At 52.7% G+C, this 26,935-nt stretch overlaps 1 protein-coding gene across 4 annotated transcripts in view; it reads left to right on the forward strand.

Annotated features, from left to right (window-relative positions):
• The window catches only part of ARHGAP26 (Rho GTPase activating protein 26), a 115,759-nt gene that overhangs the window by 23,678 nt on the left and 65,146 nt on the right, over nucleotides 1-26,935 (forward strand). For all 4 annotated transcript variants that reach the window (XM_061457129.1, XM_061457130.1, XM_061457131.1 and 1 more), the window contains 4 exons: nucleotides 339-468; nucleotides 830-930; nucleotides 3,093-3,187; nucleotides 11,665-11,743. In XM_061457129.1, the coding sequence (XP_061313113.1) occupies nucleotides 339-468; nucleotides 830-930; nucleotides 3,093-3,187; nucleotides 11,665-11,743 (405 nt within the window). The remainder of the gene's footprint in view (nucleotides 1-338; nucleotides 469-829; nucleotides 931-3,092; nucleotides 3,188-11,664; nucleotides 11,744-26,935) is intronic.

The following is a 26,935-nucleotide window of genomic DNA, read 5'->3' on the forward strand; positions in this document are numbered from 1 at the left end:
TTGGAACTGGATGAGCTTTAAGGTTCCTTCCAACCCAAACCATTCCGTGATTCTCTGTTGGCATTGCACCTTCGCTTTCCTCTCTGGTTATGGAATTACTCTTTTTCTCCCAAGGACGCAGACTGGCTTCATTCTTTTGAAACAAGTTCTTCACAAAACTCCTGACTCAAGCAAGTTCCAGTTGTTGCAGTGCTTTTCTTTTTGCTTAAATCCAGGCCCAGGAAGAAAACCCGTCCCATGGCTGACAATGGGATCCCCATGTCCCATTGCCCACAGGGCTGCAGTGACCCAGCTCTGGGGTCCCTCACTGCAGTAGACATTCCTGTTTTCATTCGCAGACAAGAAACCGCTTTGAAGGAACAAGGTCGGAGGTTGAATCTTTGATGAAGAAGATGAAGGAGAACCCCCATGAGCACAAAAACATCAGCCCCTACACGATGGAAGGTTACCTCTATGTGCAGGAGAAACGTAGGTGCCAGGGTGGTGGATGCCGCCAGGGCCATGCGGGGAAGGGGGTTTATTGGGTGTGGGGCATAAAGGCTGATTGAGCAGGGTACAGAATCCATGAGAGGGACTGGCCCAGTGGGTGGGATATTAAGGTTGGGAATGTGGGAGCCAGGTTCTCCCTGAGAGAGAGAATCACTGCCAGTGCCTGGGGAGAGTCTTTCCCCTGCACGGAACGGGGTAATGATGCTTAATCCACTTGTGAAGTCCAGCAAGAACCATGGGTGCTGAAATCTGTCATGTGAAGTGATTGTTAAATGTAACTGAATGGGAGGGCACTGAAGCTGTCCCAGTTCTGGGAATAACAACTGCATTTGCTCTGTAGGTCACTTTGGGACGTCCTGGGTGAAGCATTACTGCACGTACCAGAGGGAATCAAAGCGGATCACAATGGTGCCGTTTGACCAGAAATCCGGAGGGAAAGGGGTGAGTGCTGGGAGGCAGCAGGGCTGCGTCTTGGAGCACGGTGGAGCTGCACGCTGCCCTGGGGCTCACACTGAATGTTGTCTGCAAGGTGACACAGGTGCAGGTCAAGTGGGTCAGGTTCGTTCGAGGCTGAGCGGGTGCCACATGGGGAGTTAATTCTGCACCTTGTTTAAACCCCAAATCAAACCCCAAGAGAACAGCCAATGCGAGCTCACAGAGCTGCTGCCCGCACGCAGCTGTTTGTAGGGACAAGGTTGCAGCAGCTGCCTGCAGGCTGAGAATGAGCCTTTTTCCTCTTCTTTTAAGGTCAGTCCCCTGAGGTTGTGGCAGTTCCCATGGGTGGAGGTGGTGGATGGGGCTGGGAGCACAGCAGGGTCGTGCCATGTGCACCCACCATGCTCCAGCTCCACGGATGCCTGCTCCCATGTCCCTGGTTCTTGCTCCACATCCTGGAGAAGAGAACCTGCTCCGTATTTTGCTCCTTCCCCAATGCCTGTGACTTGGCCAATGAAGTTGTTTTGGTTTAGGCAGAGCCACAGGAGCTCCCGTCAGCCCCAAGGGGGTGAGGATGAGCAGGGGGAGCAGTGATGTGGTGGCGGTGGGCCAGCGCACACCATGTGCCCTGCTGCTCCCCGGGCAGTGTAATCCCGGCTGTGGCCAGGGCTGGCTTTGCTCCTCTGCACAGCACAACAGAACCCCCAGAGTGTTCCCAACCAGTGCCGTTTGCAAGCATCATCCCTTGCAGAGGAGCACCTTGGGCAGTGGGAGAGGCTGCTTCCTGCTGGCAAAGGGACCCGACTGAGGGGGGCAGCTTCCAAAACTCATTTCCTCTTGCCCTGGAGCATCTTCATTATAACCCAGCATTCAGATACCCCAGCCCTGTAATCACCAGCGGCTGCGCTGTATTTTGTGTGGTCTCATCCCCTTTCACTGCCTCTCCTTGCACCCTAGGGTGCTGCCAGCACAAAATTGAGATAGTGAGATGCTGGTGCAGGGCCTGGAGCCCAAGTGTGATGGGGAACGGCTGAGGGACCTGGGGGGTTCAGTCTGGGGAAGAGAAGGCTCAGGGGGGACCTGATTGCCCCCTACAACTGCCTGACAGGAGGATGGAGCCAGGAGGGGCTGGGCTCTGCTCCCAAGGAACAAGGGATGGGACAAGAGGAAACATCCTAAGCTGTGCTAAAGGAGATTTAGATGGAGCTGAGGAACAATTTCTTCCCTGAACAGGTTGTTAGCCATTGGAACAGGCTGCCCAGGGCAGTGCTGGAGTCACCATCCCTGGGGGTATTTAAAAGGTGTGTAGATGTGGCAGCTGGGGATACGGGTTAGTGGTGGCCTTGGCAGCACCAGGGCAATGGTTGGACTTGATGCTCTTAAGGGTAATTTCCAACCTAATCGATTCTGTGATTCTGAATATGTTTCCTGGAAAAGTGGTGATGTGAGGGAACAAGGTGGTCAGGCAGGGCGTCAGCAGGAGCAGCACGGAGCGCACAGAAGTGGTTGTCTCCAGGAACTCGCTCAGAATTCATTTGCCATTGAATCATCAGTGCATTTTAAAACTCGCAGGAGAACTGCCTGTGCTGGCAGGGCCTGAGCAGGGATTTCCTCCAGCAGAGGACAGCAGTGCACGCAGATCCTGCCGGATGGCTGCTCCGCAGCACGGCCTGGATGCAGATGCCTGGATGGGAGAATGGTTTTTGTTGTTGCGTTGTTATTTAATAAACATTTTAAGGCGTGTTTGCTCCCGTTAGGAGTTCTTGTTTGCAGAGCGCTGCCAAAAATGCAGCCTGGAGGGAAGGCTGACAGCCAGGTCCAGGAGGCATTGCTCAGCAATGGAAAATAAAGCTGACTTTGCTGCCCAAAAGTTGTGGTTCAACGCTCCCTGCCTGCCCAAACGTGCATCACGTGGTGCTTGACACAGAAATGCGATCGTGTGTGCTCTGAAAGGAAGGTCCCTCTTGAAAGGGCTTGGACTAAGCGTGTTTTCAAGGGTGAAAAGACAAGTCCTCGTGTCACATATATAAATCTGTGTTTCTAACAGGCTGGTATTGCCAAATCCCCCCAGGTTTAACCGTGGTCGTTGAAAGCTCAGCGGGTGCTGGGGACGGGCACATGGGTGGCTGGTTGTTCTCAGCCTGAGCAGGGATTTTGTCTCCCCTCAGGGAGAAGATGAAGCTGTTATCCTCAAATCCTGCACGCGGAGGAAAACCGACTCCATCGAGAAGAGGTTTTGCTTTGATGTGGAAGCTGTGGATCGGTGAGTGCCGAGGGGCGTCACAGCCCTGGTCAGCAAAGGGATGCGCACGGGGTTAGGATGCACTCCTCTGTGCTTGGCTTTTCCTGAGGTCTTGTGCAGTTCCCATGTTTCTCTTCTTTAGTCATACCCTCGTGAATGGAAAGCATTAGTCCATGGAAACTTCCAGCCAGGTGCTCTCAGTACATTGAGTGAGCGCTCTGGTTTACAAGGTGCTGAGTTTACTCAAGTCTCTCTAACGTTTAATGGTTTTTAGCACTTGGGCAGTCTCTGGCCACGTAAAGTAAATGCTTGCAAGTATGGAAAAGATGCTCCGTGGGTGTTTTGGCTGGGATGTGACACCTCTTTCCAGCGTATGTGTTGGAATAGCTTCAGCTTTTGTGCTACAGAGTGGCTGTGGCTGGATGGTGGATACTGGAAGTCTGGCTTGTGCCTCTGGGTACTTTAAATTCACTTCTTTTTCCTGAAGGAGTGTTATGGTTTAAAACCAGGCAGAGCTCCTTCACTCACTCCCCCCCTTCTTGCCCTCCCCCTACTCCCAGAGGGACAGAGAAGAGAATCAGAAAGAATGCAAGTCCCACGGGTTGAGATAAGAACAGTTTAGTAACTAAGGTATAACACAAAGCACTGCTGCTACCACCAATGATAATAATGATAAAGGAAATAACGGGAAGAGAATACAACATCTCGCCACCAGCCTACCGATAACTCACCCCCCAGGCCCGACCACCAACCCATACCTCCTCCAACCCTCCAGTCCCAGCCCTGCTGGGTAACTCAGTTACATCCTGGGCATGATGTGCTGTGCTATGGAATATCTCTTTGGCTAGCTTGGGTCAGGTGTCCTGTCTGCTTCCTCCCAACTTCCCCTCCTCCCTGGCAGAGCATGAGGGTCACAAAGTCCTTGGCCAAACCAAAACATCATTGTTACCAGCTCTGTTCCCAAGCTGAAAGTCAAAACACTGCACTGCACCAGCTACCAAGAAGGAGAAAAACGACTGCTGCTGCTGAACCCAGGACAAGGAGTAAAATGCTTTCCGATGGGATTTATCACGTAGCAGCTGAATCAGATGTATGTGTGGATTCAATCTATAGCGCCTAGGAATGAGAGCTGTTATCATATCTAATTAGCATCACGAACAGCTTAGATATATAAACAGGAAAATCAGGCTGGCGCTGCTATTCCAAGCGGATTAGTCACTGCCTCCTATCTTCCTCACTGCAGGAAGTTTATGTGGTTTGCAACAGCCCACTCCAAAGTCACTGAGCGTCTGTGCCCTCCCAGTTGCGTGCCTGGTTGTGGTCCAGCTGTCCTGTGGGAATGCCCAGGAGGTCTTGGGAAAACCCAGGTTCATTGAATCCTGAGGTGGTGAATAACACTGGAATAACCCGGGGTTATTCCACCCTGTGCTGCTGCAGCGACCCAGTGCCAGCACAGGGCCGGGAGGGGTTGGGGTGATGGAGCTCTGCCTGTGTTGGCTGAGGGATGAGATAACCCTGGGGCTGCCTCCCACTCTCTGTGCTTTCCTCGGGAAGCTGCAGTTTTCCTGCTGACTTGGGTTTTTTTTTAATGCCCTGAGGATATTTTTTTAGTTAATGTGAAAATCACAACGAAGCTGGGAGGAGGAGACACCAGCCACCACAATGGCATTGTGCTGCGGCGTGCGCAGAGGCACCAGAGCCTTCCCTTGATGGCTGGAGCCTGCCAGGCATGGGATCAAGAGCTACTCCAGAAATATGCCTGCTAAATGTAAATAATGGCAGGGGAGCGGCAGAGGCGGGGAAACCTGAGGCACTGCTCCTTTCATGAGCACGTTCCTGCTGCAGGAGGGCAGTGAGAGCAGAAAACGTGGGCTAAAAGGCTGGGGTTTGCCCCAGATACAGGCAGCTCGTCGTATTTTTGCATGAGAATTTGTCATTAGTCGTCTAAAATAATGGTTATTTCCAAAGCAGTTGAGCTAAGAGGGAGAGGAAGCAACAGGTTTTGTTTTTTGAGAATGTGATGTGCTCACTCTGTCTCCCCCTCCCCGGGGCAGTCATGCTGAGTGCTGGGGGATCTGGGCACCACCAGGGCTTCAGGTGATGCTCTGATGTCGAGGCTTTGCTGGAGATCACCTTCATCAGCCTGACACTTGTGGTTTGGGCTGCTGTACAGAGCAGTGTGCATTGGGGTGGTTTCCCTGCCTGCCTGGGGTTATCAGGCATTGGCGGTGCCTGGGTATCATCCTGCAGCCGTCCTGCCGGAGCCTGCCCCAGCCTCACCGTGTGGCCCTGGGCACTGTGGGTGACCTCAGCTCCTGTGCAGAGGTACCCGCTCACAGCCAGGGTTGCTGGGGCTCATCTGGGCACCATTGCTTGGGAGAGCCGTGCCCGCTGCTGGGAGGTCAGCCAGGCTGGGGCAGTGGGAAGGTAACGCCTTCGGAGAGGTATTGCTTGAGCCCACTCTCCACCCAATCCCGCTGACCACAAATGATGGGATATCTCTGACCAGAGGCGAGCTGGAGCGGTGCCTGTGTCTGGTTTTGCAGAATGGAGAAGGCTGATTTGTGCAGTGGGCTTTTGTCTCAGACTGGGTTTGGTTTTTTTTGTTTTTTTTTTTTTTTTTAAAGAGTTGTTTTGGTTTTTTGTGGATTTTCTTTTTCCTCTACTAACACAGAAGTTAGAAACTTGACGTCTTGTTCTTCAGCCCCGTGCAGGAAGTCTGATTGCCCAGAGAAGCTGTGGCTGCCCCATCCCTGGCAGTGCTCAAGGCCAGGTTGGACACAGGGGCTTGGAGCAAGCTGCTCTAGTGGAAGGGGTCCCTGCCCGTGGCAGGAGTTGGAGCTGGGTGAGCTTTAGGGTCCCTTCCAACCCACACCTGTCTGGGATCCTGTGATTGCTATCCTGAATGTCTCTTACTGCTGCAGCAGATCTCACTTAAGCACCCTTGCAAAGACACTGCTGTCCCTCATTGCTCCTCTGTGGTGCTGCTTTGTGGCTTTCAGTGAGTAACTTGCCTGCCTTGGTGCCATGGGGACAACTTTCTTCCCAGGCTCCCTAAAGCATGTTCATTCTGCTCGCTGTGCCCGGACTGCCTCGGTTACCAGTTTGGTTTGTTGTGGCCTGACAATTATGTCTGCTTTACTGACTGGGGTAGGAGGATGCAGCGGTGCCCCTGGGGCGCCAGCCCAGGGTTATCCCTCTGGCTCCTCCAGGAGCTGGCACTGTGAAACCTGTACGTGGCTATGGTTTGCTCATGTACCAGATCCCATGCTAACACACACAGAAAACACAGAGGAGGAAGTTTCTCTTTCTACTCAAGTATTTTTATCTCCTATCACCATCAAATCCCTGTAGCTCCTCGGGCTGTGCCCGCACAGGGTGATGCTGCATGGGAGCGAGCGGACCATGCTGGAGCTCCAGGTTCGCTGTGCAGCCTAGAGGTGGCAGCCGTGGCTGGCTCTTCCCTGCTCTTCCCATCCGCGCAGAAATGGGCTCGTTGTCAGCGGTGCATTTTGGGAAGTGCTCTATGTGCAACGTGGGGAGCGGGCTGGGAGCTCTGCGGGCAGCACCCGGGGAAGATGCTTGTTTGGGGGGGGGGGGGTGTGTGTGTTTGTTTTTCTCCTGTGAGGATGATTCAGCACTGCCGAGCTGAAAATCCCGAGCCTAATCTATTACCGCATTGCTTCCTTTTCCTGTTGTCTGATAAGGAGATGTGAAGTTCTCGGTGCTGACTGAAGAGCTGTGGCACAGGGGTTTGTGAGAGGTCGGAGGAAATCCCCGATGCTGCATTTGCAAATGGGTCTGATTTTCAGTGTGGGAAGTCAGGAGGATGTTATTGCTTTGTTACAGCAGAATGAGCCCCAGAATGGTGTTCTGTGTCTGGCCCGTTCCCAGGGTGATGGATTCGGTGTTTTTAATGCTCTTTGTTTCTTTTAACTAGTTTGTAGTGTCTGTGCACTAAATTAGATTTGTGAACAAGGTACACGGGGTCGACAGCCAGTGTCTTGCAGAATGAGCCTTAGCAGGGGGAGGATCTCAACGGCTGATGGCAAAGGCTTTGTAATTTGGGGTAATCTAGGTCATCGCTCTGGACCAGAAGCAAAATGCTTCTAATACCAATTGGTGTTAATGGAAAGAGGAGGGGTTTGGTCGCCTGGTCGTTCATTAGCAGTAACTGCAGGTAGCTCCATTCCCCACGCAGGGTGTCCTGGGAGGCTGGCACTGCATGGGGGAGCTGCGATGCTCCTGCCTTGAGCGGTCCCTGCCCAGCTGGTTCCGCCAGGCAGGATGTTTGCCTTGCTCTGGGTGCACACTTCAGAGCTGCAGCTCCTATCGCAGGCAGGACATGGTCCCCACTCCCCAGCGCCGGGGCACCCCTCATCCATGGGTGTTATCCACGGGTGTTCCCCAGGGCTGTCACCGCTGCTTTGCACAGCACGTGCAATACAACCTGTACTTGTTCCTCTGCTGGTGTTGCCTTTCCAGTGACCTTTAAAACAAAGCGGTTCCTGGGGTTTTCACAGGCGGGCTGGCAGGGAGCAGATGAAGCTTGTTCCCCTCTCAGCAGCCACGCAGACCCACGCTGGCCCCTGCAGAACGTGCTGGCTGTGGCTGTACCGATAGTGCTTTAAGCTTTACATGGACAAGTGAGATGTTCTGAAGGCAGGAACAAGCTTCCCCTTTAGTTGCATCTCTTTTCATCTTCATTTTGAGACTGCATCTGGGTGCTGGTGCCTGGAGCAGCACCCCTGGGGTGCAGGCAGCGTGTGGGTCCCTGCTCTGCTCAGGCTGGGACTGCAGCCCCCTTCAGCCTTCCAGACCCTGTTATTAATCCACTCTTCTGCTTCTTCATTCAGCAGTTTAGATTGTCTCGGTATGATAAGCTGCTACAGGAGTTGGAAGTTCTTATCTGTTTCTATTGCTTTCATTATTTGTTTGTTTTTCTGGAAGGAGGAGAAGCTATTGGACTATCTCATTTTCGCTGTGTGCTTATTCATAGCTCCCTAAAACCAGGCTGTTTTTCACAAGAGCTGAGATATTGAGAACATTCAAATTTCCTGTGTGTCTCGTATGGAAGAAGCTCTTTAATTTTGTAGATTGTAGCATATTGAAAATATACTTTCTTGCAAAGTGTTTGCTGTGTTCTACTCCAGCCTCACGCTCCTGCCTCTGCTCAGTTTAGAAACGGATTTCTTCTGACCACGAAACATCCCTTTCTCTCCTTTGCATCCCAAGAAGCAATGGTACCTGGAGGATGCAGCATCTGGTAATGCATCAGGAGGTCCTTTATCTTACTTACCACAGCACTGCATGGTTATGTGTCCCAGATGTCAGGCCCAGGAGGGTGTCCTGCTGTCCCAGTGTGACAGGCTTGGTGCTGGCTCAGCCGGGCAGCCCCATGCGGGTAGAGGAGCGTGTGTCACATCAGGCTCGGATGGATGTGAGCCCCCTGAGCTCCAGCATCTGGGATCATTTGTCTGTTAGGTGAGGGAACGAAGGGGATGCTGTTTATCTCTTGGGAAAGGAAGTCGGAGAAGGGCCTTCCCCATCTCTACGCTGGGTAATTGAGATATCTGTAATCTAATGAGCACACTTCTGGAAGCGGTTGGTGGTGAAGGGAAGCCTGTGAAATGAGGCTGGCTGCAGGCAGGAGCCGAGCCCGGCTGCGGTTTCAGCGCCAGGATCCTACCTGACTGTGAAGCACATGGTCCCCGTGGGCATCGTCCACATAAATAATGAATGAAGTGTAATGTGTGGGGTGCAGTTTGAATTTATCACAGCCAGGAAGCTGGTGCAGTGGGTGCCTTGGCGAGTGAACGTGGTGGGAGGAAATGCAGAGCTATTTGCAATGTAAAGAGGTTTTTAATTCAGTTTCACAGCCCTTCCCCTCATGCTGTTAAATAAGTGTGACTTTGAAGTGAAGCCCAAAGAGTTGTTATCTGCTTAAAGGCAGAACAAACATTTCCATGTTATCACCTTCTTGCCCTGTGTGAGAGGGAACCTGGCACAGCAGATACCAGCTTTGTCTCACCAGGACCTCACCTCTTCCCTGGGAGCCCGGAATTGAATTTGCCATGAATGAGCACTTTAAATTCCATTGGTTTAATGTTTTTTGGCTAAAGAGAGAGAAATCCCAATGCTTCCAGAGCTTTCTGCCTGGGATATCTGCGCCTTCAGCAGCAGCTTGCCTTTAACTCAGACTTGGGCCTGGCTGAACTGGGATGCAGCTGGGACCTCCGGTCACAAAGGAAAAGCCTGCTCCTGCCGTGGGGGAAGGATTTGGTGTCAGCCCACAGCCAGTGCTGCTGCAGCTCCGCAGGTACCCGGGACTGCTCGTGAGTCTCTTTGTACCTGCACAAGGAGCTTTGTTCAGTGTGCTGAAAATCTGTGGTGCTGGATGTTGAGCGTTTTCATTCTCAAATGGGCGATGGTTTAAGTGGTTTCCTCTTCCCTTCAAAATGAGTAAACTTCCAAACCACTAAGCTGGTGAGTATTGACTGACTCACCAATGGGATTAGCGGAGATCAAACACATCGTGTCTGGTTTACTTGGACCTGGACTTGCTGCAAGCCTGAAGGCTCGACTCCTGCTGGTGAAACAGTGCTAAGCTGTGGTGTGCATGCTGAAAGTCATCTCTTGGGTTGGTTGGATGGGGAGCAGGTAGGGAGAAGGGTTAATCCTTGTTCCTCAGGAGCAAGAGAACACCAGCCAAACCCAGCACTGAGAGTCCCTGTTAATGTTTTCTAACAGAGGATCTGCTCTTATCAAGGAGCAAAGGACTTTCAGAGTGTTGTTGCAGCTCGTGTTCTCCTGCTGAATTGCTTTTGGGAAGTACAAGTTAGAAATCACCCCTCTTCCCAGCCTCATCGGTTTTTGAGGATTCAGTACCAAAAAGAGCCTACGTGCTCTGCTGAATGATGTCTGCAGGTGGTTGGCAGCTCCTGAGGTTAAACTGCTCTTCCCACCTTGTGCCACAGCAGCCCAGTGCCCCACGAGCAGTGATCCTGGCTCTGTGCTGCCTTTCTGGAGCTGCTGCACTTTGCCGTGGATGGAAAGAGCAGCATCAGAGGTTCTCTGCTGTGGTACTTTCAATGGATGAAACCCCATGAGCATTGCTGCAGAGAGAGCATCAATAACCAAACCATTCCAAGCCACGCAGCGCTCTGGCTGTGCCTCCATCTCTCCCATTGCCAGGCCTTCTGCCTGTTCTCCTGAAGAAATAGCTGCTGTGCTCTGCTGCTGCATCCCAAAGTAGCCTGGGAGGAAGCAGGAGGACCAAACCGAACCAACAGAACAGGGGCCAGCAAGATCGGTCCCGGGGCAGGATGCAACTGCCCCTTTGGATGCAGGAGACCTGGATCCAAAGGTGCAAGGCTGAGGATGCGTAGGGCCAGCTGGGCTTTCTGTGTGTGGATGTGCTGGCTGCAAGGTGAGCTTGGGGTGTTGAGGATGGAAAGCCCTGCAGCCACGCGAGGTGCAGTGAAGGATCAGCCCACGATGCTCCCCATGGGAGCGCAGCATTGGCATTCACCCTCTGCGGCATGTTCCTCTCTTGTGCAAACACACAGCCACACCTGGGGTTGTGCAAATACTCTCCACGGTGTTAAATCCATCCTGACCTTGGTGGCCATGCTTATCAGAGCTGGATAATGGAGTTTTAACTCCTTGTGTGGAAAGGGCAGTCCAGGAATGAACTTAGGGTCCACTTGTGAATGGTGCAAGAGGGGTGGGTCCCAGGGTGAGGGCTGCACTGATGTTCCCTGGTTCCCTGTGGCTTGTTTGCTGGCACTTGGGCCTGTTCTTCCCCCTTCTCATTAAAACAAATTAGCATCTGGATTTACAGTGGATCTCATGGGCTGCGTGTGACAGCAGTGGGTGGCAGGACCAGTGGTGCAGGAGCTAGCACCCTGGGGCACCCCAGGCCTCCTCACAGTGATTCCCCCTACAAGGCTGCAGGCAGGGGTACGTGGACCAGGATCTCATCACTGCCATTACTGCAAGTGACATCAGTGTATGGATGTGGTCAGGGAAATGGACACAGCCATGCTGGCAGGAATGTGTTGGGATTGAAATTCTTCATGCAGCATAAGGTGTCTCCCTAAGGCTGGTGCTCGGTGTGGTGGTGGGATGTGGTGTTTGGGATGTGTGGGTCCCCTTGCTTGCTTGGTTACCTTCCTTGCCTTCTCCTGCCGTTGCCTGGATGTGCTTAAGTCCAAGCGCAGGTGAGCTGCGTGGCTGAAAGCCAGAGGAAGCATTTGGCATCCAGCTCTCTGACTCTAAACCCACTGAGAATGTGTCGCTGTTGGATGTATCCGCTGCTCATTTGTCCTGGTCAGGACCTGCAGGGACACCCTGGAGCGGTCAGGCTGGGCTCAGCCCTGTCCTGCTGGGACTTGGTGAGGAAGGAGCTTGTCCTCTTTCTCTCATGGGAGCTCAGTCTTTGCCGTGTTTGTTTTCCATCCCACAGTCTGTTCACAGCATCCCCTTTGTCTCCGCAGGCCTGGCGTGATCACCATGCAGGCGCTTTCAGAGGAGGACCGGCGGCTGTGGATGGAGGCGATGGACGGCCGGGAGCCGGTGAGCATTAACACCAGCTAAACCCCAGCCTTGGGGAAGAGCGAGGAGAGCTCCGCAGCCTGGGGCAGGTTGCTGCTGCGAGCAGGCTGTCACGCAGCGCCTGCCAGCCGGCGCGGGAGCTGTATCCGTGGGGCAGCTCGCGCCTCCTGCCAACAGAATAGTTTAATCCCTTGGTTAAATATTTGAGGTAATGCTGTATCTCCTGTGCTTGGATCGCTTGGAGGTGCGGTGGGAAGGAGGAGGGTAGGCTTGGCCAGCACAAACACGCTGCTGTGCTGTGCTGAAAGGAAAACACGGCAAAAGGAGCCGTGGAAGAAAAGATGCTGTACATTCGCAGGGATGCTTTTTTGTGTCCTGGTGGCTGCTTTGGGGTCTGGTGGAGACTCCCAGGTTTCATGTGAGGCTCCCTGTGCTCAGCCATAGCCTCCTCACTGCCATGCTTGCTCCTGCCATGGCAGAGCTGCATGGGCTGCTCCCTGTGCTCAGCCATAGCCTCCTCACTGCCATGCTTGCTCCTGCCATGGCAGAGCTGCATGGGCTGCCTCACCTTCAGAAGGGGTTATGGTGGCTGTCGGAGAGCTCAGTTGGGTTTTTACTCGTTAATGCATTTGCAGCCTTCACTGCCGGGCTCCGGGAGCTGTGGCTGGTTCCGAATGCGTTCCCTTGGCGGTACCATCCTGCCCGGCTCTCCAGCAAGGAATGGCAAACACAGCGCTGCCAGGCAGCCTCTGTATGCAGAGCGAGAGCAGACTGTGGGCTCCCGCGCCTCGGGCTGGCCAGGAGCATAGCAGGATACGAAAGGAAGCTCTGTGGAGAGCTGGAGCAGGCAGGGCTGCTGCGGGGCAGCCCGAAGGTGCCTGTGTGTGCTGCTGGGGTTGAGTCAGGCGCTGGCAGTCAGAGGAGAGTCCATGCGGGGAGCAGGGTGTCCCAGTCCCACAGACCGGGAATGGTTTGAGCAGATCCCGAGCAGATCCCCCCCAGATTCGTGAAAAAGGTTCTTGTTTGTCAAGAAAAAGCATTCCTTAAAGCCAGGTGCGCTGTGGATACACGTGGGCTGTTCAGTGAGTGCTGGAAAGCACACGTTGGGCTCAGTCGAGCAACTCGCTTTTGAAGCGTGCGGTGGTTTAGAGGTCAGGAGGGCTCTGTGTGTGAGGGTGTGTGCGAGGTAAAGGGTTTCATTGTGGGTGCCTGGTATCATAGATCCATTGGGTAATTGAGGTAGAATGGGACCTCAGGATGCTTCTTGTCCAACCTCCTGCTCAGAGCAGGTTGCTTGGGTGTTACCTGGTTGGGTGCAGTGAGCATCCGAGGGAGGAGGGTGCACAGCTTCTCTGGGACTGCTTCGCCATCCTGATCCCCAGTCTGAACCTCTCCTGTTTCATTTCACACCTATTGTCTCTTGCCCTCCCGCTGTGCACTGCATGAGGGGCCTGGCTCTGTTTTTCCAATGCCTTAGGAAGGGTTCTGGCAGGTCCCCAGAAGCTTTTCCTTCTCCAAGCTGATTCTGGTGGCACCTGGAGACAGGCTCATATTTGAGTTTCTTCAGAAACAAAGCGTGTGTCCTTGCTCCCAGTCTGAATCAAGCCTTGTCCTCCTTCAGCTCCCCTGCTTCCCACTGCTGGGAGCTGGTGTTGAAGGATGCGAACCGCAGTCGCCGGCACTGGGGCTGTGTGAATCCATCCATCCAGCTGCAGTTTGACGTGCTGATGGTGCCAGGATCTGGCACAACGGCGGAGCCAGTCTGTTGGGGTTGGGTTGCAGAAGGGCAGCCAGGGATTTTGCGTGCTTGTGAAGTGCTGTGCGTGTGAAAGGTGCTGTGGAGCAACCAGTGCAGGACTGCCTGGATTATCCTGTTTGAGAATCTGGTTACGTGAACACCTTCAAACACACAGCTCTCTGTGCTGACACCTGCGGATTTCTCCTCTTCCCTATCAGGCCCATCAGCTTAGGGTAGCTTGCTCATCCAGCACATCAAGGGTTGTTGCTGTGCATTAATGCAATACCTCATGGCATTTAAACGCTCATGGTGTTTAAACCCGGCCTTCCAGGTGTGGTGCAGGGGCCATGGGAATGGAGCCTGTATGGAAATGGATCCCAGAGGCATTTCACTGGTGAAGATGGTGAGTGTTGACAGACAGGATAACTCCCAGTCCTCAGTTACCCTCCTCGATCCAGCACAAGTGCAGCTGTTGGTCTGTTCTCTTTGGGCTCTTCTCTTGCAACACCAGGGTGTGGGGTGTTACCTATTCCGCAGAGAATTCCTTGAGCAAGAGACAAGGATTTAACCTTTGGACTCTTGGAAATACCCATTCTGTGCTTTGACTGTATTTCTGTAACCAAGAAACCCCTACTGGAAAGAATGTCTGGTTTTCCTTTGATTTTTGAGTATTGAGTTGTGGAAAAGATCGGCATACTGGGGACAGCAATTCCATGTGCAAATTCAGGCTGTGGAGAGATTAAAGTGGACTGGAGTTTGTTTCTTAATTATAATTAAAAGATTAAAACCAAATGTTGAATTACATTTGAGTAAGATCTAAACATAGAATGTGGGCTGCATTAGCCAAGACATTTGTCACAACTTGAAAAGATTTATTATACATCTCGCAGTCAGAGCAGCCTCCAGATAGCTATCATCAGTCTGTTAACTCTTACCACTTGGTATTAATTTGGCTAAAACCCCTGTGTTGACTTTGGGGTTTATTTTATGTTACAGAGGCTGGGAACAGGAGAAACGAACTCTGTCACAGAGCAGTTGCGTTTGGGTTTGTTCAGATACTCAGGATAAGTTTCCGATGGCTTTTCTCCTCTGGTGATGCAGTTTGTAACTGTGCGTGATGGAGGGCAGCATGATTCTGAACCCGAGTCAAGCATAAAGCTGTGCTGGCCCATGGTGGTGGCTGTGGTGGGCTGTGGGGTTGGGAGAGGTGTGAATGAGGCTGCTTTGTGGCAAAGAACTGCAGCGAATGAGCGTTTCGGTGAGGCTGTGGCTGTGCCAAGCCTGCAGCCCCCGTGCCAGCCAAGAGAGGTGTCGGTGTCAGTGTTCCTGTGGTACCTTCCCCGCAGGTCGGGGAGCTTGGCAATCACTCCCACATCACAAGGGCACAAGTGGGTGCTGGGTTTGAAGTGTTTGGGATGTGAAAACGCTTCTGTAGGAGAGTGAGCATCACAGGGTGAGGGTGCGGAGAGGGTTAAGGATATGAAACGTGTCAGATCATATCCTTGTTGAGCTGTATTAACCCGTTGTCCATAATCCTGAGTGGTGATGGAGAAGTTAGTGTTAATGGCTGTGATCCTGTCAGAGGAAATAAGACATGGATGGGATCTGAGCAGTGCTGTTCTGGCACGGGCTTCATGCTGCCCTTTGCTCCATTTGTTTTGGGTTTTGTTCTTTAAAGCAATACAAGTCTATAAAGACACAGTTAATGCTGTGCAGCCGAGTGCACCGCAGGCTGCAGGAGCCGCTGGTCTCACGCTTTTGAGGGAGGGAGGAAGAAAGGGCTCTGAAATGGAGACACAGCAGCAGCGCTTTCTGCTTTCCTTCTGCTCCTCTTGCTTCTCTTCAGCTCTTTAATGTGCTCTGAAAGTTTGCAAAGGCGAGATCAAAGTGCAGAGTCCCTTGTGTGCTTCAGGAAGCTCAGGCTGGTGCTAAAGGGAAAGGGAGCATGACAGGAGCTGGTGGGTTTTGTCCTAGGACCTCCCAGGGGCTGGACCTGTTGTACTGGAAGAGCCTGATCCTCTTGGCTTAGCCCTTGTGTGATGAAGCTCCATTATCTGGAAAGCAAATGAGGCTCTGCTCCCCCTCTGGGAGGCAATTCCCAGCCCTCACCGCTCTGATATCTGGAAACTTTCCCAGGGCTTCCCTCTCTGGTTTAGTGGTGTTGGCTGCTCCACGTGAGGCCATGGGGCTGCATGGCCATTGACCCCCATGAGCTGGGAACAGAGCCGAGTGGTGCCCGTGGGCCTGCACAAGGACTCAGAGCCTTCCCTTGGTGGTGCCGGGTTTGGTCCTGCCCCATCCTGCAGGGCTTTTGCTTGCAGGCAGCAGGAGCTGGGAGCAATCACGCATTCATGGTGGGTGTGAATGTTGGCCGCCCTGGTGATGGGGTGATGCTGTAGCCCATGTGTCGAGGTCGGGCTCATCTTGCTCATCCCAGCCCTGTGGGCCGCACAAAATGGAGCGGGGCAGTGTGAGGAGAGACCCCGGGGCCGCTCTCCACTAGATGGCAAGCTGAGACCAGCCTGCTCAGTGCACTTGTGTCCCGATGGGGCTCGGACACCTCCTGCACCCCAGGGCTCTGTGGGGTCTGCGGCTGCCCTTGGCCACTTGCCTGCGGGGATGTGGGTCTAGGGGAGCAATATATCCCCCCCGCCCCCGAGCCGGGCTGCTGGTGCCTGCAGCCTGAACCAGGGCTGTTTGTACTGCACGGGCTGGGAAAGTGCTCACTTCCCAGTTTTGTCCCCACAATCCCTCACAGCCCCAGATTAGAGCCGCTTCCCTGCTCTGTGCCTCTGTCTTCTTTCTCCTCCTCCTCATGTGGGAGCAGGCAGTGTTGAACCATGGTAAATTGAGGAAGGGACCTTAAGGCTCATACAGCTCCAACCCCTGCCACGGGCAGGGACCCCTTCCACTAGAGCAGCTTGCTCCGAGCCCCTGTGTCCAACCTGGCCTTGAGCACTGCCAGGGATGGGGCAGCTGCTGTGTGGTGGTGCTGGAGCTCACCCTGCATTGCTGCTCTGGAGATGAGGTGCTGTGTTCTTGTAGCAACCCCTGGCATCACAGCCCAGCCCAGCCTCGCATTCCTGCCCGGTGCGCAGCACCCTCGCCTCCCGCCTCCTCCTCGCATATTGCTTCTGGGAATTCTTTCTAAAATTGTTTTTCATTTTCCTTGTCTAATTATACAGAATGGTGAGAGATTTATTTCCCGGTGGAAATGATGTCTTTTGAACTCAATCCAGTCCTTTCAACCTCGGCATTCCTGTCATTTTGGCTCATTCAGAAAATAAATTAACTTGGAGGACTTCAGTCCTGGCCCTGTGCTGCCACAGGGGGATGGTTGGGCACCAGCCCCGGTCCTGCCCAACCTTCTCACACAGTGCCAGGACCTGCTGCAAGCTGCAGATCTGCTTTAGCATTTTAATTCATCTCCAGCTCCTCGGAGGTCACTTTCTCCTGTATTGGGTTTGGTTCTGCACTCATTACCTCTGTAGCTGAGTGTTTCCAGCAGAGCTTCAAAACCGCCTTGGATGGAGATGGGGACCAGTGGTTTGCGCTTAGGATGCAGCATTTACAGCATCAGGCAGGGCCCGGGGACCAGCCAGGCTGGTTACTGATAGTGTCAGCAGGACTCTTCTCTGGGGACATTGGCTGCAAATTGGTACCACTGGGATAAGTGCATTATTAGAGGTGGTGGAAGAATCTTCACCCAGAGCATCTTTGCCTACAGATGGTGGATCTTCGGCTGTTTCCTCTTTGCATTTGAGAGCCCGGGGGCGAGATGTCGGAGCGCTCATCACGTCTGCTCTGTGGTGCTTCTCGGGGTTTGGCCAGCGTCTGTCTCTTCAGCTTGTTTCCTCACCGCCTTTTCCATGCTGATCTTCCTACCCTCCCGATCCCGCAGACGTGTGTTTCCGTGGGCTTTCCAGAGGAAGATGGTTATTTCTGTATGCTTTATTTTGCAGCTTTTTCTTGGCCTTCTTGTCCTGTCTGGGTTTGTTTGCTTATGGCAAATTCTTTCTTTCTGTTCTGTTTTCCATGACCTGACCCATTCCAGTTGCTGCTTCTCCATCTCCCTGTCTCTCTCTCTTTGCTGAAGAGAACGTTTTTCCCCCACTCTGTCCCTCTCAATCTCTAGGTTCCTATTGCTTGCTTCTTCTCTTCACCTCTGATGTGCTCCCCAACCTGGAAACCCTGGTGAGCTTTCCCTGAACCACAGCTGCAGCCTCACCCGGGTTCTCACAGCGCCTGGGAGCATCAGAACTGCCTCCGAGAGCAGCACCTCTGTCGTGGTGTCGTATCGGTGACCATGAGCTCTGCTGCTGGCTCGGTGGCAAAACCTGGCCTGCGGGAGCTCCTGCCTGGCCTTGTTGCATCCCACAGTTCAAGGTTTCTGCCCCCAAAAGTTCTTTATTCTGTCTGGGGACAAGGTGATCCCCAGAGAAAGGAGCTTTCAGGCCAAATGATAACGTGTCATGTTCCATGTTAGGCTTTGTATCACATGCTCTTACCACTGTTCCCTTCTCCCTCTCCTGTTTTATGACCTATTTTAAGCTTATAATAGTAGTAACTTTACACTGAGTTTATAAGCTTTTATTGTGATTCTAAAGCACTTAAGCCAGTGAGGTCCTAAACCTTGACTTGAGGCTTTTAATTATGGTTCCAGCAAACACTGCTTCAGTGGCTGACAGCTTACCCAGCCAGGATCACTGCAGCTTTGGGGTGATGGTTTTCTATCCTTTGCTTAAGAAGCTGTTGGGGTCATAAAGAGAAAAATGTGGAGGGAAGCATTCTGGGTCATCTTAAAGAGAGAAAAGGGCATTCTGGACACCTAAAAGTGCTATCCCACCCATTTTTAGGGAATTTGTGATCTCTTTTGGCTCTCTTGGGGACATCCAGGAGCAGAGCAGTTGCTCCTGTCTGGTTTTTATCTCTTGTGCACGAATGCCTCATCATTTCTTCAGTGCATCCTTTGCTGCAGGCAGCTTTGCCACGGCACTCCTTGCTGTGGTCTGTGCTGCACAGATTTACTACGGAAGCTGGGCATTACTTGGCCATTAGGATGGTTGGTTCCATGGCATGAGTTGGGTTTTTCTCTCTTTGAGATGTTGGTTCTGCTGGGGAAGTGTTGGTTGGTCTTGTATGGTCTTGCTGCTGGTACCCACCAGGGCAAACTTGCAGTGAGGGCCAGGGGTCTGTTCACAGACCCACAGGACGTTGTAGAACACATCTTGTTCAATGCTGCTGCAGCCCGGGCTTCCCTTTGCCTTTGGTTGAGGTCCGGAGGTGAGCGCGGTGCCGAGAGGGGTTGGAGCCTGCAGAGCCCCTGGGGGAGAGGTGGTTCATGGAACCCGACTGCTGCAGTGTGTGAGCAGGAGCGAGGGGCTGACGTGTGCCAGCTTGTGCGTGCGTCTGGGCCCGGGCGGGAGAACCAGCTCCGGAGGAGGCTGTGGGGTGCTTGTGTCAAGTGGTCCCATTGCATGGCTTTGGTGGGAGCCTGGTCTGCAGCCTTTGGCCTCATCTGCCCAGCTGTGCTGGCAGCCTATGCAGGGAGGCACAGAGCGCTCAGCTGGAATGGGAGACCAAAGAGAGCGTGTTCGGTTTCCTTTCTCTCTGCTCTTAAATCACCTCTGCTTAGAATTCAAGATTCAAGAAACATGTAGAAATACAGGGAATAGCTCCATGTTAGCAGAACAAAGCTCTGCCAATTTGAATATAGACTATTAGAGTATTTTTTTCTACCTTACATTAAAAATTAAATGGTTCAATGTACAATCAGCTGCAGAACTACCCTGTTTCTTTCCTCCTTTAATGGTCCTTGCATTTCATTTTAAGCAGTGATTTGCAGTCCCACCACAGTCCCCAACTCAGGCTTTTTCCTCCTTGTGGCTGCAGTCTCAGAAGAAAGTCATCTCTTTGGAACTCCGTTTTAATCATCATCTTCATATGCTTCTGGTCCCTCTCCCGTGGGACACCTTCCACTAGACCAGGTTGCTGCAAGCCCTGTCCAGCCTGCTGTTTAACGCTGGCTGTTCCGCAGTGTTCAAGCAGAACACAGCGGCTCTGCAAACCCAGGATTACAAACGATCTCGCCTTAAAGATGTCACACTCCTGGCATTAAACCACCAACCATTGTCAGAGCGACCGGGCAGTGTAAGAGCTCTGCTCCGAGCAAGACCGTGAGGCACGTCTGTGTTACAGCGATGCTAAAGATAAAGACGATGCTGTCCTGTGAAATGAGGATGGTTTGGATGCGCCGAGGCTCCTCGTTCGTCAGTAGACATTGAAAGGAGGCAGGCTGTGTGTGTGCTGGGGGAGCGGGCGCTGGCCGGGCTCCAGCGTCGATAGCTGGTGGAGGAGGATGTGCAAGCTGCTGCTCAGGCATCCCAGAGAACTTAGGGGAAGCTGTCGAACGAGTGCAAGTTCTCACTTTTAATCAGTGCCTGAGTGAGCGGAGCACATCTGCTGCGCTTGGAGACGCTGCTCTGTGAAACCCCGCCGCAGCTATCCCCAAAATGTCGCTTTCTGCACCAGCTGACCTTGCGTTGCGTTATCATAGAGACTGCTGCTTCGCTCCCCATCGCTTCCGCCTACCCCCAAGTGTCTGCCTCACCGTTTCTGTCCGCTGTTTAGATGCGATAGGTCGATAGTTTGACCCAGGTACTCTTCCCCTTGGGTTCTCCCAGGTAACCTTCTCCTTGCTTTGCCCCGGTGGTTGCTCCTTGGGTGACAAAGGCGGTGTGTTGTATAACCGCGCTGAGCTAAAGCAGTGCAGATGACTGGCGGGCAGCCCACGCCGCTCCGGCTCGGGGGCCCTGGGGAATGCCTGCACTTGTAATAAAACGTGGGCTTGTTTTTAATTAGAACCATCATTTAGTTCAGCTCGGGGCGGCAGAGGAGCAGGACCCGTGTTGAGGATTGAAGCCCCCGATGCTTCGCTTTTGATGGATATTTTCTGTGCTTTTAATCAGGCTCAGGCACTGGTGTGAGTTCTGAGCTGAAATTTATGTTGGAGGAAAGACAGGGCAAGAGGAGGAGGGAGGTGACGGGGGGCTCTGAGTGCAATGCATTAGTTCAGCTCTGAACAGTAGGTTGGGAGGGAAGGAAGGAAGGAAGGAGCTGCCAGGGACCCTGGGCCACCCGGGCCACCCTCTTCCAAATGAACAGCCCTGGTCTGAATGGCATAAACCAGCATTTCACGGGGGGTTTCTGCTGCCCTGCCAAGTCTTTCACTTGGGAAGCAAGGCATAGCTTCTCCTTCCCTCCCCCTGCAGGGATGCAGGCTGGGAAGATCTTACTCCTATCTATGTTGTTCTGGCTGGAAGAGCAAGGAAGGTTATTTCTAGCCACAACACAGTGTAGTCTAGCTCTGAAAATCCTGCTTGTAGTATGAAATCCTGGCTCTGGGACAGAAGTGGAACAGGGTTGATAAGGCAGAGCCAGGAACAAGGGCTGATTTCATCAAGGTTGCCAGGTGTCCTGCTTTTAACAAGGAAATACACTTTTTGTACATGAGCCTTCCTGCTCCGTGCCGTGCTGGGATCCTGCTACTGAGCTGTGTCCCAGCATAGCAGCTCTGCAGTGGGGTGCCAAGAGGGCTGGGGCATCAGGTGCCGAGGAACCTGCTTGGCGCCGTATGGACCCTGCTCTTTTCTTTTTATCTTTATTCTTCCTTTCCTTCCTTTTTTTTCCCTCCCTTGCTGCTGCAGGGGGCAGGGTGTCTTATGTACTCCTTTCCCCAGGCATGCCTATGCCATATTCGTATGGCATTCACATGCACGCTGTGGGAGATGGCTCTCTGCGGAGATGGGGCTGGGATCTCCATGCAGAACCTCTTTGTTGTCACCTTCATGAAGTTCATCACAGGGGACTTTGTGCTGCCAAAGCCTGAAGTGGATGCAGGAGTTAAGTCTTTTCTGGCCTTCTCCTAAGAGCACCTGAGCACTGTGCAACATCATCCTGCAGGCATTTGTGTCTGGGCTTTGCAGGATCGCTTTCATAAACCTTTTCCTTAGTGGTTGCTGCTTCCCAGGCTTCCAACTCCTTGCGTAGGATTGGAAACAGATTCTCCAGGACTGATCTTGATGTGTTTCAGGTTCTGTTGTGCTCTGAAGGGGATGAGATCTGGATCTGGACTGTGGAGAAGTAATCAGGTGGTGGCTGGTGTCCAAGTGAGGACATTCAGAGAAAAGACTTGTTCCAAGTGGATGTTCTATTGCCCCTCTCACATAGAGTAATCGAATGGGTAGGAAAAGGGATGTGTAAGAGCCCCAGCACGTGGTTCCTGCTGTGGGGCTGAGCGAGCCCTCGTGCAGTGGCCTTGGCAGCTTTGGGGTGTTCAGGGTGCTGCAGACACCACCCTGCCTCGCTCCATCTGAGTCAATCCGGTGGCTGGGCTCCAGTCCACAGCCTGGTTTGCACTGCACGCTCCCTTCTCGCTTGTGAAAAGGTTGCAAAACACCCATGTGAAATGTGTGCTCCTCCTGCCCGGGTCTTCGGAGCCTGCCCTGGGTGGCTGGCGAGCCAGGCGGGCTCCCAGTTCTGAGGGAATACAATGCTGTGTGTTTCTGCGCGTTTGGCTTGTGCATCTTCTGAGCTGGAAGTTGAGAAACTCGTTCATGGTTGTTTTGAGGATTTCTGAATATGAATCACAAGGAAATTGCATAACTGCAGCATTTCCTCCCATTGCTCAGGGCTTTCCAAACCCCGCGCTCCTCCAGGGAGGCTGAGGAAATCTGGCAGGACCGGCCCATTCTGACAGCAGTTTTAGTCCAAATGGAAAGTCTGGGTTGAAGGGTAGGTCCCAGCGCTGGTAAAAGGAATGGAAGGTGGAACCTTCCATGCCTGGTGGCTTCCTCCTCAAATGGACATCCCTCTGCCACTGGCTGCTCTTGCCTAGGGCTTTCTAGAAATCCCTGCCACCTCTGAGCATCTAGACAATTCTTTCCTCTAGATTGTAGCCATTTGGACAGACTTCCTGCCCATGGTGGAACCAGAAAGGTTCTGGGAGCTGATTTTTGTGCTGGGCTCTGCGCAGCCTCCAAGGGATACAGCTTAGGTTGGACCCTTCTGAGTTTTAAATAAAACTCTGCTTTGTGTATGAAATGCAGCATATTCAGCTACAGGATGTGTGCACAAATGCAGTTGCGTGTGAGAGCACTGTTAATGCGCTGTGGAGGTTAACAGACACCATGGGCAGGAGTGTGAACCCTGAAATGAGGAAACAAAATTACTCAACATCATCTTTTCTCAGTTCCCCTTCCAAACCCCAGCTACTTCCTTTTCCTTTTCTTCTCCCTCAGTCCAACTCCATCCCAAACCACCCACATACCTGATTGCTCTTTGCGTGCTCGTGTGTATGATTTATGTATGAGCAGGCTGGAAAACTGATGGATTGGGTTCTTCTTGGCGTCTCTGTGCCCAAGCAGAGGGTGGCATCGGGCTCAGAGTGGTGGCTGTAGAATTGTGCAGTAATAAGTTGGAAATGCCTTGGTTTTGCCTCCAAATCGCAGTGATTCTGCAGAATTTAAGCAGCATTTGCTTCCACTGAAAAAAGATAGGATCTGATTTTATTCAGAATGTTTGACCATCTACAGCATGAATTTAGAAAACTAAATTCAAGGCATCAAGGGCTGCAGATGTACTAGGTTAATATATATTCTTTTCTATACACATCACTTCTGAAACTTCCTAGTAAAGGTAGTTTAGGCTCTGAAGATATGAATAAATGGGAATAGTGAGAGCATGATGTTTAAGTGAGTGCAGTGCTGCAGGGCAGGGATTTGGCTCCCAGTTAGTCACTGGCCCCAGTTCTGTGAGTTCTATCACCGGGCCTGCTCCCACCCATGGTATGTGGGACGCAGGCTCTTCACCTCTCAGCAAAGCTTTCTGCTTTCAGATTTCCTCCCCTCTGTCAGTGACTAATACTGAGAAGTGAAAGAAGCTTTTTAGTTCATGAGAAGCTTTCTGGGTTTAGGTCTGTTTTCTCCAGAGCATGTTAACAACAGGAAAATGCTGTGTGTGTATATATAAAATCACACGTATTTTATGGTATCTTGTCATCTGGCTCTGTGCTGGGTGATGTGTGTCTGCAGAGCTGCCTGCCCGTCCCCTCCTGTTCTCAAACCTCCTGTATGTTAAATGTGGTCACCCTGCGGGGTGCAGCCACACTGTCCCTTTGCACTCGTGCTGGCACTGTTGTCAGAGCCCTGTGCCACCCCGTGCTCACCGTGGTCTCCCCAGCAGTGCTGAGGTTCCGCAGACATTGAGGTTTGCTGTTCTGGCCTGGGTTGTGGAGCTTGCTCACCAGTAGTAGGTGGCTTGCAAAGGATGTTGTGCATGGGGAGCGTAGGGCCTCCAGTGCTCCCTCCCTTAGAAGTGATTTGATTTATAGTTATTTGTAGTGCTGTAAGGATGAGCTGACAGCATGGTGGTGTGATGGAGCTACAAGGAGGATGGTGCAGGGGAAACATGCTCCTGTCTGCAGTCTGTAACTTTAGTTTTGTCATTAATCAATGGAGACTTGGGTGTAATGAATAGTAAGAACCTCTTTAAAATGCAGCACCCTTTCACAGGGAGGGAGGTTGCTCCGTCAACTGACTGACTTGCATGTGAGGCTTAATGTTGAAATGCATCTTTGTGAGTTAAGCCCTGCAGCAGACCTACCTTTAAGGAAGGTTGGATGGGGCTTGGAGCAAGCTGCTCTAGTGGAAGGTGTCCCTGCCCATGGTAAGGGTTGGAACTGGATGAGCTTTAAGGGCCCTCCCAACCCAAACCCGTCTGGGATTCTGTGATTTAATCCTGGAAAATTTCTCTTATCCTAAAAAAAAAATCTGGCTCTTCAAAAGGCTTGAGGCGGTGCAGGAAAATGATTTCTCTTTAAAAGTAATGTTTTCCGTGGAGAAGGAAATGATAGTGCAGAATTGGGGCTTGGTTAAAACCCTGGTGTTGTAGAGTGGTGTTAATGGATTACCACAGTGACAATGGATAAAAGGTTTGTCCTTAACAAGATAGATGGAGGATGGCATTATCTCCTTGTTTTATGGTTGCATAGCTGACCTCTGCATGAAATTTCCTTTTCACCGTGTGCGTGCTTTGCAATTAATGGCACGAGCATCTCGTGTTTCCTGGTCTGTCCTTTTCTCTTTAATTAAAGATCGGTCTCTGATGATCAACAGCCTCTCTGTAGTCTCATGTAACCAAACTAGAAGAGGGAATATGCAGGCAGACGCCTTCTTCCCTGCAGCTGATGCACTGTGCACCATAACTTGAGCTGCACGACCGCTCCTTTAGGCCTGGGCGGCGGAGGAGACCACTGGGAGAAGGATGGAAAAGCAAAGCTGTAAGAGCCCAGTCCCCCTGGTACTGCGTGTGGTGTTACCCTGTGTCTGGGTGAGGCAGGGCGCAGCGCAGGGCTTGGAGTGTGGCAGCCCAGGGGAAGGCTGTGCCTCTGCAAGCCTTGGGGTAGGAGTTACCTCAGGCTGTGTCCCCTCAATGAGTCCTCAAGAGAGGGACTGAAGTTGGAGAGGGAAGGCTCTTTGGGGAAGGGTGACTTCGTGGCCAGGGCAGCAGGGCTGGGGGAGCAGCCTGCTCTTGGTTTCCTTCCCTCTTTTCACTTCTTTTCTTAATATAAACATGAGTTTTTCCTGGAGGAGAGCTCATGTGCTGACTACAGCTGGGTTTGCTGCTGAATCATCCCCCAGCTTCCAGATGTGGGGTGATCGCTTTTCTCTTGCAAACAACAAGCCTGTACTTTTGTCTCGCATGGCATAGCTAGGTGCCCTGGCCGGGGGAGAGGGAAGTGCTCCTTGGGGAATGATGCAGGAAGATGGGGATTAGCATTGAGGGCTCGGTCTCTGCCCAAGCCCCCAGTTTTGAGCTATGCCATTAGATTTGTGCTTCCCTGACTGTGTCCTGGTGGCGGAGGTGATGCAAGTGTCCTGCTGCCCTGGATGGCATCGAGGGACAGGTCTCCTCCCTCTGTTAAACATGCAGGAGACAAAGGATCAGGTTCATTTCATTCTCTAATGCGGCCGTGTGTGGGGTGAGAGCTGCTCTCAGCCCCACAGCGTGTGGCAGCTCCGGTGGCTCTCTGCAGGGGAGCACGGGAATAGCCCGTGCTTGGGTGCCCTCCAAGGCAGGCATCTGTTTAAGTGGCTGTCGGTGATGTGCTCCGTAACACAGAGCCCTCTGTGGGGTGGTTGGTGTGGGTGATGCGGGTACAGGGCTGGTGCTGGGGCACCCAGCGGTGAGGTCTGTGCTCACCGCTCCTTTGGGGACATCACAGTGCCGGCTTCCAGCCTTGTGCTTCTGCTGGAGCTCTTGGTGGGCACCCCAACAGCAGGGACCAGACCCTTGTACCCGAGGGGGGCTCCCGAATCCCTGTCCTCAGTGTTAGTGTCGGTCAGTGGGAGCCTGCAGCGGAAGGTTGGGAACCGCCTGCCTGCGGCTCGGAGCCTCCCCTGCTCCCTGCGGATGTGTGGCTGTTGCTGCCTCGTGTGTTGCTATCAACATCGCCTGTGGAAACTTTCCCTCCCCGCCTGCTATTTCTGGAGGGAGCATGTGATGGGCTCCGCTCCCCGGCTCGGCTCCCTGTGGAAGGGGCTCCCAGCTTTGTTCCCGGCAGAGGAAGGGTGTGCACGGCGATGCTGTGGGTACCACCCTGCACAGGCCTTTGTCCTGTTCTAATGGATGCTGCCCCGCTCAACTCCAGCTTGTGGCACTCGCACAGCACCGTGTGTGTGTGTGTGTGTCTGCCCTGGGCTGAGGAAGGGTTATTTTTAAACACTTTGAGCTGGAGAAATACAACCTGAGCTGAGCTGATTACAGCCACAGTTCTCCTTATGCTGCGCTTTTAAATCGTCTTCAAGCTGCCATTGTTTTTCTTCTTTTTATTATATCCACTACTTTAATATAAGGTAGCTGAAGTGTAGTAGTGGTACGGACCGGAGGAAGAGGGACAGCAAGGAAGCTGGAGAGGGGCTTTGGGCAAAAGCCTTTAGGGACAGGCCAAGGGGAATGGCTTTAACCTGCCCGAGGGGAGGCAGAGATGAGCTCTTAGGCAGAAGCTCTTCCCTGTGAGGGTGCTGAGGCGCTGGCACAGGGTGCCCAGAGAAGCTGTGGCTGCCCCATCCCTGGCAGTGCTCAAGGCCAGGTTGGACACAGGGGCTTGGAGCAAGCTGCTCTAGTGGAAGGGGTCCCTGCCCGTGGCAGGGGTTGGAGCTGGAGAAGCTTTAAGGTCCCTTCCAACCCAAACCAGGCTGGGGTTCTGGGATTTTGTGATATGATGATGTTTGAAGATAGGAGGGGGATGAAGCCCCAGCGTTGGCTCGGAGGGTGGCTCTGTCACTGTATGTGTTACCTCATCTTTATGCATTTCAAGTCCTCTCTAAGCTAATGACATTTCTTTTCCTCTCTTGATCTTTGCCTGACTCCTTTATGCAGGCTGTAAGCACTCGTGAGCGAGGGTGGCTTCCTGC

Source organism: Pezoporus flaviventris, unplaced genomic scaffold, assembly GCF_033815535.1.
Source record: "Pezoporus flaviventris isolate CSIRO_AGI_PZ_B2104156 unplaced genomic scaffold, CSIRO_AGI_Pfla_v1 ptg000023l, whole genome shotgun sequence".
Classification (NCBI taxonomy): domain Eukaryota; kingdom Metazoa; phylum Chordata; class Aves; order Psittaciformes; family Psittacidae; genus Pezoporus; species Pezoporus flaviventris.